Consider the following 15909-nt stretch of genomic DNA (forward strand, 5'->3'; position numbering starts at 1 on the left):
ATGAAGGAGTTTATTGATCTCTGTTACCATCATTGATATCTAAGTTTTGGTTGGATCACAGTAGGGATGGGCTTCATGTTCGAGTTGAACGTAAGTTTGACTCGAACATTAGCTGTTTGTGTGTTCACTGCACACACTAACATATGGGGGGCCCCATAATACACTCCGCATTTGCAGTGCATTGATTGCTGATGATTGGCCAAAGCATGCACCTGACCTGTATGCTTTGGCCAATCAAAGCACACTGTCCTGTTAGAGCCATGATTGGCCAAAGGCAGGGTGCCTTTAGCCAATCATGGCTCAGGGACTAAGTCCACGTCCCACACTATATAAGGCTGCTGCTGACACGACAGCCGTGTATAGTGTGTTATAATAGAGATTAGGCAGATAGTTAGTGGATAGTGTGTTGAGCAGTGTAGTGTACAGGCATACTCCACTTTTAAAATGTATGTATATGTTGTAGTCCTGGGTCTCCTCTCGGTGCTCCCTAAGTTTTGTGTCCCTGTCACCTATAGTTTGTGAGCAGTGCCACTCCAAGCTGACCAAGATTTCCCATAGACGCCAATGTTAAAGACAGGGAGCAGTGCCAAGGCAAGCTGTCCTATATTTCCCATAGACACCAATGTTAAAGAGTAGTGCCGTGCCAAGCTAACCAATATTTCCCATGGATGCCAAGGAGCACTGAAAGCTGAACATTGGTCTGGGCTCGAAGGGGGGGGGGGGGGGAAGTGCCCTGTATTTAAGTGGTTAAGGGGAACCACATGACAGAATTGAAAAAAAAAACAGCATGGAGTCCCCCCCCCCAAAATCTGTACCAGGCCCTTTGGGTCGAATAAAGGACTTGTCTTATGTGTTTATTTTTTTACTGGTGAATGGGTAGGGGTACGATGTACCCGCACCCCATTTACATAGGGGGGCCAGGATCTGGGGGCCCCCTTGTTAAAGGGGGCTTCCAGATTCTGATAAGCCCCCCAACCACAGACCTCGACAACCACAGCCCAGGTTTGTCGGGAAGAGGCCCTTGTCCCCATTAATATGGGGACAAGGTGCTTTGGGGCCCCGCCCCAAAGCACCCACCCCCATGCTGAGGGCATGTGGCCTGGTATGGTTCAGGAGGGGGGCTCACTTGTCCCCTCCCTTTTCCTGCCCTGCCAGGCTGCATGTCCAGGAAAGGGTCCGGTATGGATTTTGGGGGGGCCCCACACCATTTTTTTTTAAAATTGTGACGTAGGGTTCCCCTTAAAATACATATCAGACCTGAAGGGCCTGGCATGGACTGAGGGGGGGGGGGAGACCGTACGCCATTTTTTTTTCTGTATTGCCGCGAGGTGGCAATACATTACAGCCGCGAGCAAGCTTAAATTACATTTTTCCTCTAGAAATGTCAGTATTGCTGCAACAGGCTACATACATTGTACAGATGCGCCACTTTACAGGCACATTAAAAGGTACCCCCCCCCCGACATGATATTTGAAGGAATTTTCCATTTTTATTGTTTCACTTTAAGCATCATAAAAATCACTGCTCTTGTAAAAACGTAAAAAAAAAAAAAAAAAAAAGTTGCATTGATGCATGTCCCCCAGGGCAGTTCCCAGGTCCCTATACATTTTTTATGGCAATAACTTGCATATAAGCCTTTAAAATGAGGACTTTGGATTTTTCATGTTTGTGTCTCATAGTCTTTATTAGAGTTCGCATGTTCGCTAGAACTTTTCCCCTGTTCGAGATGTTCTGGTGCGAACCGAACAGGGGGGTGTTAGGCCCATCACTAGATCACAGCAAGCTGAACAGACTACCAGCTTCTGGCACTTACAACAATATATGTAAATACAAATAAAGCATTCTGTAAAACATTTTGGGCTTAATTTACTAAAACTGGAGAGTACAAAATCTGTGCTTGGTAGCCATTAAGCTTCTAACTTCAGCTTGTTAAACTAAGCTTTGATAAAAAAAAAAATGGAAGCTTATTGATTTCTATGCAGAGCTGCACCAAATTTTGCACTCTCCAGTTTTAGTAAATCAATCCCTCTCTATTACAAAATGAATGTAAGCACCAAAAACTGGTAAAAGGTTCCTTGCCAAAACTTCGGTAAAATATCTGCACCTATAATCCCAAATCTTCTCCCCTCATATTAATCATTATTAGATGGTTTGCTTCTCCCTGTTTTATTTATTTTTAAATCATTTTTAAATCATAAAAATAAAGTCAAATAAAGTAGAGCTGTTATAATAAAACATTGGCAAGTAGATCTTTCTCTTGTAAGAAGCCAGTTGGATACAAACCTTCAACATTTTTCCATTACCAATCTAATTTGATAATTGAGTGATGAATATGGAGGAAGGGAATTTTCTTTTTCCAAATAGTTTTCCTCCTATAGAAGAATTTAAATCAGAGCAACTGGTATACATTTCTACTTGTATTAAAATGCTGTTATTAAAAAAAAAGAATCACTTAAATGTTTTACTTTTCTTCATTTTTCAGCTGTTTCTGGACAAATGAAAGGAAAGACTTCCCAAAACAATATGAAAGTCCCATCGGGTAGTGGTGGTGGGGACCTGGTGGGAGGGCTGGTTGGTGGACTTCTTGGTGGTGGTGGAGGAGGTGGTGGTGGACTCTTGGGTGGTGTTTTGGGAGGTGGACAAGGGGGTGGCTTATTAGGTGGTGTGCTTGGTGGAGGAGGGGGTGGTGGAGGTCTTTTAGGGGGAGTTCTTGGTGGTGGTGGTGGTGGTGGTGGTGGTGGTGGTGATGGTGGTGGGGGTGGTGGAGGTCTTTTAGGGGGAGTACTTGGTGGTGGTGGTGGTGGTGGAGGAGGTGGAGGGCTTCTTGGTGGTCTTCTTGGAGGCCTTCTTGGCGGTGGGGGAGGAGGAGGTGGTAATGGTCCAGGTCCTCATAATAATGGTGGCATCCTAGGAAATGGAGGATTGCTGGGTGGACTGCTTGGAGGAGGAGGCCTTCTTGGAATACTTGGCAATGGAGGGATCCTAAACACAGTCCAAGGGATAACCGGGTAAGGCATATACACTAGAGCTATATTGCTGCTTTTCTACAATTCATGTATATTTATATTAAAGTCTAATTTTAGAGTACAAGTCTTTAAAAAGCAACTAAACTTTAAATATAAATTATTTATAACACTTGCCCCAAAGCTAAGGGCAAAAATGTTCTCTTCTGCCTTTAGCAGTCCCTTTTACCCTTATGGCAGGCATGCCTACTGGTATCTGGTTGCCCCAAAGTCTTAGAACACGATAATATAATTTCTGTCCTAATGGCACAGGAACTGAGTAAAGGAAATAGTAAAGATGATCAGGCATTGGTAGAAGAGCTGCAGGAGAGTATTTATACAAAAGTCAAAATATTGGGGGGGGGGGGGGCAGTCCGTGCAGGCAGTAGATGACAGCATTATCTAGATCCAGCATTATCTAAGATCAAGCATCAGGCACAGCATACTGCAAAAATACAACCATAAATAATGTGAATGTCCTTACACTATTAGGTAGGGCTACACAAAATTTTCTTAGCACTAATCACCCAGTGCTGAACATGGAAGAAAGGGGGGTCCCCTGGATTCGGGACTTTTTAGGCAGAAAACCATCTAACAAAGATTTTTTTATATAAGGAGAGTATATGCACGAATGTAGAGAGTAAATGCAATTTATTGAACAGGTAAAAAGTTACTTTGTGTGAACATACAGTATAGAATAAAAACAAGAACAATACATATTACATGCGGTCTGAATGCACCAGGAGGGAAACTGGGAAAACGAAAATGGTGGATGATCTCCCAAAGTGGGACCTTGACGCGTTTCGGGTAAGGACCCTTTATCCAAAAGGTCGATTTGGGATACACTTCTAATTATGAACAGAGAAAATATAAATAAGTTTAAATTCATAATACCATAATCATGTACAGTACAGAAAACAAAGGATATGTATATACATTGCATTGGTTGTCTCTGATAAAATATAGATGTAAGGAAGTGTGTATATGCACCACGTATCCAGTTTCCAGGGGTTCAAGACCGCGTGTCTAAAAAAACTATTGCGGTTAGGAAGCCGCAATATTGAATGGGAACCGCGCCCGGGGGTAAGAGGCAGAGACAAAGAAAGCCCCTACGTAATTGGGGGAAGAAGGGGAGCAACAAGCAATATAACCAGCTGGAAGTAATCAATTCTTAGTAATGTTCTTGAGAAACCCTCCGGAACCTATCCCACGAGGATCTCATACGGCCAGTGGCCAGAGAAGGGTATCTGGGTGAAGAAAAATGAAGGGATAATCAGTATTGCCTTAGATCAAAAGAAAAAGGAAAAGGACAAAAAGCAAGGAATATGTCAGAAAGATCATAGCTAGTATATATAGGTGAAAAGTAATTGTATTAACATGTGAGTTACCTTTAATTCTCGTATCCTCCTTACACATAGTGTTGTAAAAAGAAATGAACGGAGGAAAGGTTCCGCTACCGTAGATTAGACAGACCTGTGTATATATATATATATATTGGAAAATGGGAAAGCTAATAATGCAGTCTCCAAAAAAGAAGAACAGAGAAAAATGAGAGAAAAAAGAAAAGAAAGAAGAAAAGAAAAAGGGAGAGAAGAAAAAAAGGATAGAAGAGGAAAGGAAAGAAGGGGAGGAGAAAAGGGGAAAAGGAAGAGGAGAAAGGGGGGAAGAGAGGAGAGGAGGGGGGGGGGGGGGAGAAAAAGAGAAGGGGGAAGGGAAGAGGAAGGGAGGGGGGGAGAAACATGTGACAAAAATTAACACCACTATGTAAATAATATATTGGAAGTTCATAAATAAAAGTCTCATGTTAAATGTTAACACAATCTTCACATGTTCTTTTCCATCAAAACCAAACAGGATCCCCAAATGATATCCACCACTGTGCTCCAAGTGATTTCCATTCCCCATAAGATACCATACTCACTGACAATATATAAAATAGAGGTTCTCATTAAAATTCTTTAAAAATGGCTCCACTTCCAATAAATCTCTGTCGGCTCCACACAAATAAGGGTAAACTAAGGATCAGAGCTAGGAATGGCCAACATAGTGTAATCCTATTTTAAAATGCTTTATTTAAAACATATAGCCAATAAAAACGCACTCATATATAAATATAAAACAAATGCTTATTAATGGGTCAATTGCCATTGCCACACCAGAACCCTGTGGTAAGTAAACAGCGCATCTCACGAAACGTACTTCCCGTGTTACTTCTGGTCCCTGTCATGTCTGGTTCAGCATGTTGACTTTACTTCTGGTTGCCATATAGCCCCTCCCTGACGTGTCTCGTCGTTTCGACTTCCTCCGGAGGTATGACCTTATGGGGGGGAGTGGAAATCACTTGGAGCACAGTGGTGGATATATTTTAAGGGTCCAGTTTTTCGTTTTGGTGAAATGGAACACATAAAGATTGTTTGAACATATCACATGGGACTTTAATTTATAAACATCTAATATTTTATTTACACAGGGTACCTCATGCTCCTAACATGCATACCTTCTTCGAGGGAAGGGGCAGCAGATACTCTGTGTGGCTGCTTGCTGTCACAGGTAGCTGCCACTGACAGCTTCAGTCCCCACTGATGATCAGGAACCAGTTTGAGTGGTTCCCCATCATGTGATCACTATGTCAGACATGACATAAGTATCACATGCAAATGGAAGGTTTTATTGTAAAAATATTGGTTTGAGTCCACATAGGCCACTGCAGCCTGTAGATAGCAGTGTGCCTCTGTCTAATAATGTAATTGTCTGATGCAATTATAGTATTGAAAAAATATATACTGTATTTTCTGGCGTATAAGACTACTTTTGAACCTCAAAAAAATCCCCCAAAAATGGGGGGTCGTCTTATACGCCGAGTATAATATCTCCAAGGTAACCTAAGTATAAGTATTACCGGTAGATGAAAATTAGGGGGGTCGTCTTATACGCCCAGTCGTCTTATACGCCGGAAAAGACGGTAATTAATAAAGTATACATATTTATGTGTGTGGGTGTGTACACCTTTTTTCTACTTGTCAGCCTAAAGAGACCAGAGAAACATTTTATTCAGATGTTGTCCCAAATTAATCCTTATATGTCCCTAAAATGTAAAAATTATTTAGGTAGGTAAATTAGTCATTGGGGAGTTAATGAACACATACCAATACTGCAAATTTTCTCCTAAGCATCTGGGCATGAAAGAGCTAAGATGCATGCTTTTTCTTGCTATCCCATTTCTTTTTATACTTATTAGTCTTGTTTTCCTTCTTTTTTTTTTTTTTTTTTCATTTCCATTACATTGCACATTAATCTGCATCATATTACTCTTTGAATCAATTGTTCTGCAATTTATTTATTTATTTTTTTATTCATACCAGCCTAAGAATTATAGACCTTACTCTTCCACAAGTTTCTTTACGACTCCTGCCAGGAATTGGTGTTCATCTTAATTTATATACAAAAGTGGCAATTAATGGTAACAGGTAAGAGCAGATGTTTATGTTTTTATATTAACTATGAACTATAATCTCATAATTTTAACTAATGAACAACAGTTTAGTCCAGAAGTATCTAATACAGCAGGATCAATGAGGTACCTACAGTATTTGACACATGGAACTATTTTTGAAATAATATTATAAATAATAATATTACCCACAATAAAAAAGCAGGTAGTGACATTGGTCGTAAGAAAAAAGTGCCACCTTATATTTTTGGGTAATGGAAAAAAGTGTCCCTTTACATTGGTGGTCAGTGTAGCATCCACTTACACTAGGTAGGTAATTGGAGAAGTTCTCCATGCACTAATTCTCCATAAAGTGCTTTCTCATGTTTTGGATCAGTTGAGAAGTGTCCTCTTACATTGGTGATCAAAGGGAGAAGGATCCACTAATATTTGTGGCCACTGGAAGAAAGATGCCTCTTACATTAGTGATTATTGAGAAGAATGTCCTTTACACTGGTGATCTATGGAAAAAAAGCCCTTTGAAGTGAGTTGAGGAAGAAGGACCTCCTTACATTGGTGGGCAAAAAGAGGAGGAATTTCCCTTAGGTGGTTAATGAGAAGAATTCCCTCTATATTGGAGGTCAGTGGAAAGAATGGTCTGTCATATTGGTAGTCAGCTGTAAGAATGCCTCCTTATATTGGTGCCCCTTTATAGACATCTTAAAAGAAGATCGGTGTCAGTGGTTACTTACTTTAGGAATTATGCAACACTGGTCCTGTGCCACTGGTTCAGCCCACTGACAGCAGCACCAGTACTCTGCAGTCGCCACTTGACAGAAAATCAATGCCCTTGAATATTCCCATTTTTTTACCTGGACCCGGGAGGGCTGCTCCCGAAACCTCACCCTTCATATGCCACTGAGTAGGGAGATTCTGACAAGATGTCTGAGCGCTACCATTACTTAGATTCCTATTTTCTAACAACTATTTTAAATGGAATAAATCATACCAAGTAACGTTTTTTTTATTTTTCTTTCTAGTAAAAGCTACAAAGCATAACAGAGCTGTGATTAATTGATATATAAAAAATTGGATTTAATAGCTGGATTATGCAATTAAATTCCAAGGAGTGGTGTGATCTGCACACTGTATCTTCTGAGGTTATGCTATATAGTTGTTTAATGATTATTGAGCTGCTTGAAAGGGTACCTCGCTTTACAGATAATTAATGCTGAATAGCATTATACCAACCGGTAGTTTCTTTAATCCTCATAGCCAGAGTATGTATCAGTCTTTCTTCCAAAATGATTCCATTTTTGTGCCTAGCCCTAAGAGCCGGTTCACACTGAGGCGACACGACTCCTTACTACTTGGGGGGCGACTTGTGCATTACCATGCACCACGACTTCGGAGCGACTTGCAGGGACTTTACATAATGGAAGTCTATGCAAGTCACTCTGAGGTCGCCCCAAAATAGTACAGGACCGCGACTTGTGTTGCTCCTATTAGAACGGGTCCTGTAGCGGTCAATGGACCGCGAGGGAGCGCGACTTGTCAGGCTAACAAGTTGCCTGACAAGTCACGCTAGTGTGAACCGGCTCTAACACGATATTGGGTAAAGGATATTCCATTGCATTAGAGCACTTGTTTTTTGATTGGCTTTTTATTCTTTATTCCATAATTAATGTTTAGTCTTTGGAGTAGAGAAAACACTTACAGTAGTCATACTAATAGAGAAAACACCAGTTACTTTATCAGCATTCTGTAGAGAGCAAAAGTGTTCTTGTAGCTAAAGGGAAAGTTATTGGTTTCACTGTTAGGTCAAGCTTTGTACCTAACTGTCTAAGGTACTATAAATCCATATTAACATAAAAGATAAACAGACGGTTTTGAAAGGTAAAAACTTAATTTGTTTTTAAAAGTTTTTATTTCATAATTTTATTCAGTTTACCTGGAGAAGATCCTGAGGCAACAGGAAGTCCCAATTTACTTTTTACTAGTCTCTGCAGTTAGTTCTATGTTTAGGAGCCCAAAGTAACTCATGTGAGGCACTCATGTGTTTGGGATATTTCCCTGAGCCTCTAACTAGACAGGCATATTTGCTGAATCTCCAACCACTTGCTCATCTTAACCCAAGTATACCCCCACCACAATAATATTCCAGTGCAGTGGGAGTAATACAACTAAGGGACTACCACAGGCTCTCATCAAAAGAGCCTGACTATACCTGCCTTTTCTGCCCAGCTGCACCATTCACAGAAGCCATACTACAGCTTCTATAAATAGAAGGGAGAGAGCTATAAACCCCCACCACCCTTTCCTCCATTCATAAATCTCTTTCCATTCATAGAGGCTATAGTATGGTTTCTATCAATGACTGAACTAGGCGGAAGGGACGGGCATAATCAGGCTCTCTTTGTGAAAGCCTTTGATTGACTGCCCCTTAGTTGTATTATCTCCCACTGCACTGGAAACTGACAGCAGCATGGGTATGGACAGGGAGTCAGGGATGGAGATAAAGTTTAACTAAAAGAAGAGGAACCAGCATAGGGGACACATCCTGCTGACTGTAGATTATGTCCCTTGTGCTTATTTTTCTGTTTTGAATTTCAGCTACACTTAGGCCTTAAGGAGCCGTTATGCATATTGACTAAAGGTGGCTAAAGAGAATGTTTGTGCATTCAAGCAAGTTACAGTTGGATCAGGGAATGCTTTTTAGGTACCCTGATCAACCTGGACATTAAATATAAAACTATAGCCATAGCAGATCATGAGACTGTTGTGAGGCCCAGAAACACGGATGTCCCAGATCTGTCTAGCTACATAGAGTTTTATGCAGACAGAAATATAATTTGGTAAAGATTATTTGGATATAATGGTTGTATGTATAGTTTGGGAACAACTACATGATTTCTATGAAAGCTGTTAGTTTGCTTGTGCCTCCCGAAAAGTCTCCATTGAAATAGAGATCATAAAATCAGGACCTTCTACAGTGGGGATCGAAAGTTTGGGCACCCCAGGTAAAAATTTGTATTAATGTGCATAAAGAAGCCAAGGAAAGATGGAAAAATCTCCAAAAGGCATCAAATATTTTGATCTATTTTTTGATTTGATCATACATTTTTCTGTTTTCTGTTATTTTGAAAGTGTAAATGATGGAAATAAAATCTAACTTTTGTTGACATATTATAAGAATGTCTAATCTGTAATTAATTACATTCCGAGCAGAGGATATTGACATCTGAAAATGCTTTGCTATCTTCTTATAGCCTTCTCCAGCTTTGTGAGCATCAACTATTTTCAGTTCCAGTTTTCTAGACAACTGCTTAGAAGATCCCATGGTGCTGATTGTTGGGGCAAGGTCAGATGAGTCTGGGCATTTAAAACCTTTGAGATTGACATTACCTGGTCTTCCCAGACGATGATTGAGAACAATCCATGACACTGGCAGGTCTCAGCCTTGCAAAGGGGGCAGTGCATGCTATAAATTCTGCAGGGTGCCCAAACTTTTGCAGACACCACTTTTTTGTTTTCTGTTATTTTGAAAGTGTAAATGATGGAAATAAAATCTAACTTTTGTTGACATATTATAAGAATGTCTAATCTGTAATTTGATGCCTTTTGGAGATTTTTCCATCTTTCCTTGGCTTCTTTATGCACATTAATACAAATTTTTACCTGGGGTGCCCAAACTTTCGATCCCCACTGTAAATGTATTTTCTGGGGAATCTATCACACCTAGCTACTGCTTTTTCTCTGGCAGTGCCTAATTCAGGTAAAATGAATCTGATAGACTTTCCTAGCTGATTTCTATTGTTAACTATAAAATAATCAGATCTTTATTCTTATAATCTTTCGTTAGATCAATTATTCAGCAGGTGGATCTAGCACAGCCATATGATCTGTCTAAAAGTAGCTGTGGAGTAGGGGGGGTCAGACAATTCAGCTGGTAAATATATAGGAAATTAGAGTCAATGGAGTAGGAGAAAAAGAGGATCTGAACTCTGGAAGGAGCACTCAAAAAAGGGTAGAAATCAATAACTAGTTACCATAAATGGTCTATGGTCTCTCTGCAGCATATCTTTTCCACATTGCTGACTTACCGCCCCCTGTTCTGCACTGTCTCTGTGTAGAAATGGGATTACATGTACAGGAGGCACTAGATCTCCTGTTAATGTTTGGTATTCTAAATGAAATACTGTATTTTATCAGTTAGGTTGACTAGCTTTGGTAAGGTTGTAACTCAGCACCCCAAACAAAGGTGGTCCTGAGAGAAATCCAAAAAGTAATGAATAATACTAAATTACTTACCTACTAAAAGTAATTAACATTAGAATGGAAAAGAACAGCCAACACATTTCTGGGTTTCAAATACTCCACCTTTATTAAGGCCTACGTGCTGTTTGACCTCAAAATGACTGGACAGGTGGAGTTTCGATAAAATTTTATAGAGTCGGGCACATTGCCTCTTAGAGATCCTCAGCATCCACATGTCATGATGGCTGTCCTGAACTTATGGTTAATACAAGACTTTATGCTATATTATGCTAATATGGGGTGTTCACAGCCAAGCTGTGTATGGTAATGTTTGCTTTTACTTGAAGGTGATTGTTGTCTGACATATTGTTTAAAGATCAATCAATAAAGGTGTGGACTTTCCCTTCCTATGAATGGTTCTCTATGGTCCCATTGTATGTAGGAATGTAGCCACCCTCTCCTGCTCACTCTTGAGATAGACTAGGAACTATGAACCTGACTATGAGATTTGCAGTGTTCAAAAAGCAGTACACAAGACCCGAACTAATGTGCACTGCTCATTCCAAACAAACAGAAGTGAGGATAGAAGGGAGAGTTTTGGGAGCTCATAGAGGATGTTATAGGGAGATAGGAACTCAGAGAATGAAACAATTGAATGAAAAATCGATTACAGGGCCATTAAGAAGTTGATGTATAGGGATTATTTTTGGAGAATAAGGACAATTTTGGTATCACATTAAGCCCATTTTCTGGTTCAAACATTTTATTGGAGAACAAAGTAAACAGGTAACAACAATTGGTAAACAGAGTGACAAGATAAGTACAAGCCAGATGTGCTAACAAAATAATGGCTACAATAACCATGGGTCAAACTTAGGAGTAGGTGGATAAGAGGCAACCAGGGGGGCTGTGGTCAGGACTCTGCAACCGGCGTAGCCAACCCATAGGCACCCCATAAAGGGAACACTCTGTGCCCAGGTGGGGAGGCGCGGCCAAGCAGCAGGAGAAGCAAGGGTGAACAAAGCCCAGTAGCTCGGTAGTACGTGAGAAGGGATAAATGTGTGCGATAATCCACATGGTAATGCAACTAGACGGGGGAAACAGAGGATACAATAAGTAAAACCAGGAAAAGCAGGCCAAACCAGGGAGCCTGCGGGGTGCACTCTGTAGTTCTTGACAGGCTCAAACAGGTGTGTTGTTGGTGCCAGAACAAATCACGTAGGGAGGTGGAGTAGGAAAAAGGGGGGGGGGGGAGAAGGGGGGTTCGCTGGGGGGGCAATGAACAGCATTAAGCCAATTTTATATGCCATTTTCCATAGTTTTTTTTTCTGATGCATTCTGATCCACCAGTTTCAATCAGGGTGCAGGTATCCCAAGGGTTCCTCTAGAGGTTGCTAGGGGTTCCATGAACAGTGAGCAGTGGTGGACTGATCTTCTGTCTGAGTGGTGTCTGCTTAGTTCTGGCACCAACAGCAGTTGGCAAAGCCAAAAAAATGGGGCTTTTCCTGTTTCGCAGGGAAGTAAGGAAATACACCAATGACCATGTTAGCTGTCTGTAAGGGGAACATTCTTTCTACTGTTCACCAATATAAAGAACATTTGTCCCACTGTCCCCAAATGTTAGGGATCACTACAATGACCACCATTGTAATAGGCAATTTTTTCACTGACTGTATAACAGGGCATTCTTTCCATTGACAACCTGTGTAAGGGGGCCTTTCTCTCATTGCTTTTCAGTGTGATGAAGCTAATGTTCCCTGAGTTATAGATTTAATAATTATTTCAGGGATTCTTCCATGAAAAAAAAAGATTAACAAAGCCTATTACTAATCAGCCACCTGCATATGACTGTTGGAGGCAGTGAAATTCCACAAGAAGTGAGTTTTTTGTATGGGATGTGTTTTTTTCTGAAATAACAAGGATAGGGGATAATACCACATTTAGCTGTAAATAGTTCTCAGTTTCGAATTTTTTTTAAGCCTGTTAGGATTCCTTGATATTTTGGTTGAAGTAAATATCACAGCAAGAACAAGACTTACGCAAGAGACATCAGGAGTTCCTCGTTTGGTTATTGAGGACTGTCACGCACTTCTGGGCGGTGTAAATATCAGGCTACTTAGGGGGTGAGTGGCAACAATCCTATACTTTGGCACTAAGTATTAGCATCCCAATGACCATATAAACTATGTATCTCTACCTAGACTGCTATCAGGGATTTTGGATGGACTTGTCAGAAATCTTCTTCAAGGCGTTTTACCAGGAGTGGTAAGAGTCTGGTCTGGACCATAACCATTAACCATGTTTTACATGTAGTAAATTGTTTTGGAGGCCTCTTTAATTAAAAAAAAAAATGTTAGCTAGTTGGCTTGCATGTTCTTGATAAAGCTAGGGCATACAAAAAAGCAATATTGTCACCGGGGTGCCATAAAGGATTGTAACAAGCTGCTTCCTCAACTTAGAAAAGAAACTTACCATAATGCAACTTATGTAAATAGTCAAGGTTACACTTGTTTTATTCCAGCCACCAGTCCTCTTTCGTGAATATTTCTTATTAAAATTAGTCATAAGATAATATTTCCCAGTTCCTGTCTGCTTGAATGTACTTGCAATGCAAGTCCCATGAGTTATACTGTAGGTGTAGCTTTTGGATTTAATTTCACAAAGCCATCAGTATTTTTTTAATCATGTCACACATTTTCTAATGTTTCCAAATTTAGGTAGGTTCTTTGATCCCAAATTACCAAGGCCGAGGCTCACAGTGTATGGGAAGGGTTTTGAGGCAATGTGTGGGTAGCTGAATAGGTACTAATAGGGTTTTGGTTAATAAGAGGTGGACATTTAATACGTATCCGAAGCCAAAACTATCGTCTTCAGCTTTGAAAAAGTATGAAAGTATTAAACATTTTCGTTCAGATTTTTATTGGTGTATGTGTCTCTGTTAAGGCCCTCGCAATGTGTCTGAGTGACCACTGTTATTGAAAAGGAAGTGATTGAAAAGCCAAAATTTTGCCAGCGTCTCCTTAACAGAAATAAAGGGGAAATCTTTTTATGGTGACAATTGTCTAAGAACAGATTTCACCTTATTTTGGAGAGATTTCCTTTCCTCCTGTTATGTCTCTGGAAGAGAAAGTGAAGGATAAGCTTCCCAATAGACAAAGACATCAATAATATACCTCACAAGGGTTTTAAACATCCCCTACTCTATACAGAAAAAAGGTTTTGCCTTTAGATGGCTTTACATTTAATTGTATTATAAAGCTCTGTGAGTGGGTACATGAAATCTAAAAAAATGACTGATTTTCTTCCACAGCTATGTCCGGTGTTGAACGTAGTGCTAGATTTGACCAATGGCCTTCTACTGTCAGTGAACTGTAAGTTATCTATGTGAAGACATATTAACTCAAAAAGTTAAATGATATGTTGCTGTTGTTAGAGTGAAGGGCATGACATAGTGGGATTGGGCAAATCCACTGTGCACTACAAGGGCACTTGGAAGTGCAGTCACTGTAGATCTGAGGGGGACATGCAAGCAAAATGAAAAGCAGCATTTTTGCTTGCACATGATTGGATAATAGAAATCAGCAGAAGCTCCCCTCATTTCAGATCTTCCCCTCAGAACTACAGTGACTGTATTTCCAAGTGCACTTGTAGTGCACAGTATATTTGCCTTTAGTAAATAAACCTCTTTGTTAGATGGTTTGTGTGTGAGTGACATTTTACATTAAAGTGATAAAGACTTTACTAAAGATCCTGTAAATTTAATGTAAGTTTCAGAAATGTGTTTATATAAAATCAGTAATTTTACCTACTCAGGGTAAAGGTGCAGTGTTGGGCCAGAGCAGCTAAATATTAGGCCCAAGAACGGTTGTCTGAGATTAAGTGTAAGCTGTGTAACCCAGAGTAAGCTCTATGTCATGGAGCTGATATAGGGTTATGACTTCTAGTCAGAGATGTATAGTAACTAAGTAGAACTACTTTACTACTGTACTTAAGTACCGAAAGGCGGTATCTGTACTTTCCTAGAGTAGAATTTTTTTCTCCTACTTCCACTTTTACTTCACTCCATTTTTTTGATGATTTCAATACTTCTACTCCAATATTTATTTTTTGTGCTGCATAGTTACTCGTTACTATTATAAAAATTACCACTGCCAGAACAGTAGATGGCAGGTTTCATGAAGCTCAAAACATGTGTATTATCAGCGCATACAAAAATAAATGCTACTGTATGTATAAATAGTAGCTGCATTTGAAATAATAAAAAACAATATAATGTTCAAACTTTTGACTTCTTTCTTTAATAACTACATAACACAGTACTTGTACTTTTACTTTCAGTACTTGAGTAGCAATTTTTTTTCAAAACTACTGGTACTTTTACTTTCAGTACTTGAGTAGCAAAATTTTTAAAAACACTACTTGCAATACTTAAGTACAAAAAATGTTGAATACTTTAGTACTTCTACTCAAATCACTTTTTGATCGAGCACTTCCACTTCTACTCAAGTCACTTTTTGATCGAGCACTTGTACTTTTACTCAAGTGTGGGTTTCGAGTACTTTATACAACTCTGCTTCTAGTTCTGACTTGGTAGAGGGAACACAAGAAAGGTAACTATAGGTTGAGGGTAATTTTTTGCTAGAAAACATGTCACTTTGCCCTGAGTAAGCAAAGTGACAGTCTCTTTAAGTATAAAACAGTCAATTAATACCCGCGCTGTGATTAATAAAAAACAGTAGAAAAATATATATATTTTTATATCCTGAAGCTGCTGCTCACCAAGTAAAACACCAGGAAAAAACTGAAAAACATACAGGCAGCGCTAGCAGGTAAAATATATAAATAAGTGCATTAAAAATTTGTATAATGTGAGAAAATGATTAAGATTCTTCTAAAAATTAGGTGCATACAAAATCAATAAATATAAATTCATAAAGTGCGACAATAAATATGATCCAGTGTCCAAAATATAATCATATGTAAAGTGCAAGATATATTTAAGGTGCAGTCCAAACAGATATTCTTCCAAAGAAGTTGTGGTGCCAGAAAGATGCTCAAAATCCAAATAAAGTGCCCAAGTGCTCTTCAAGGAAAATCCCCCTATGGGGATGCACTCACCAAATTTAGGATGTGAATGAGCCTTAAGCAAATATGGTATTCCGGTTGAAAGGATAAATGCAGCCTCACGGATACATAAGATCTCCCTTGCCCGGATGGAT

The 15909-nt window shown here is 39.6% G+C and overlaps 1 protein-coding gene across 1 annotated transcript in view; it reads left to right on the top strand.

Annotated features, from left to right (window-relative positions):
* The window catches only part of LOC309567346 (BPI fold-containing family B member 4-like), a gene marked incomplete at both ends in the record, with an annotated part of 47105 nt that overhangs the window by 2131 nt on the left and 29065 nt on the right, over positions 1-15909 (top strand). Inside the window, 5 exons of the mRNA XM_082272761.1 lie at positions 2484-3009; positions 6366-6470; positions 12670-12813; positions 12892-12955; positions 14001-14061. Coding sequence (XP_082128887.1) covers positions 2484-3009; positions 6366-6470; positions 12670-12813; positions 12892-12955; positions 14001-14061 — 900 coding nt within the window. The remainder of the gene's footprint in view (positions 1-2483; positions 3010-6365; positions 6471-12669; positions 12814-12891; positions 12956-14000; positions 14062-15909) is intronic.

Source organism: Pelophylax lessonae, assembly GCF_965119305.1.
Source record: "Pelophylax lessonae genome assembly, chromosome: 11".
Classification (NCBI taxonomy): Eukaryota; Metazoa; Chordata; class Amphibia; order Anura; family Ranidae; genus Pelophylax; species Pelophylax lessonae.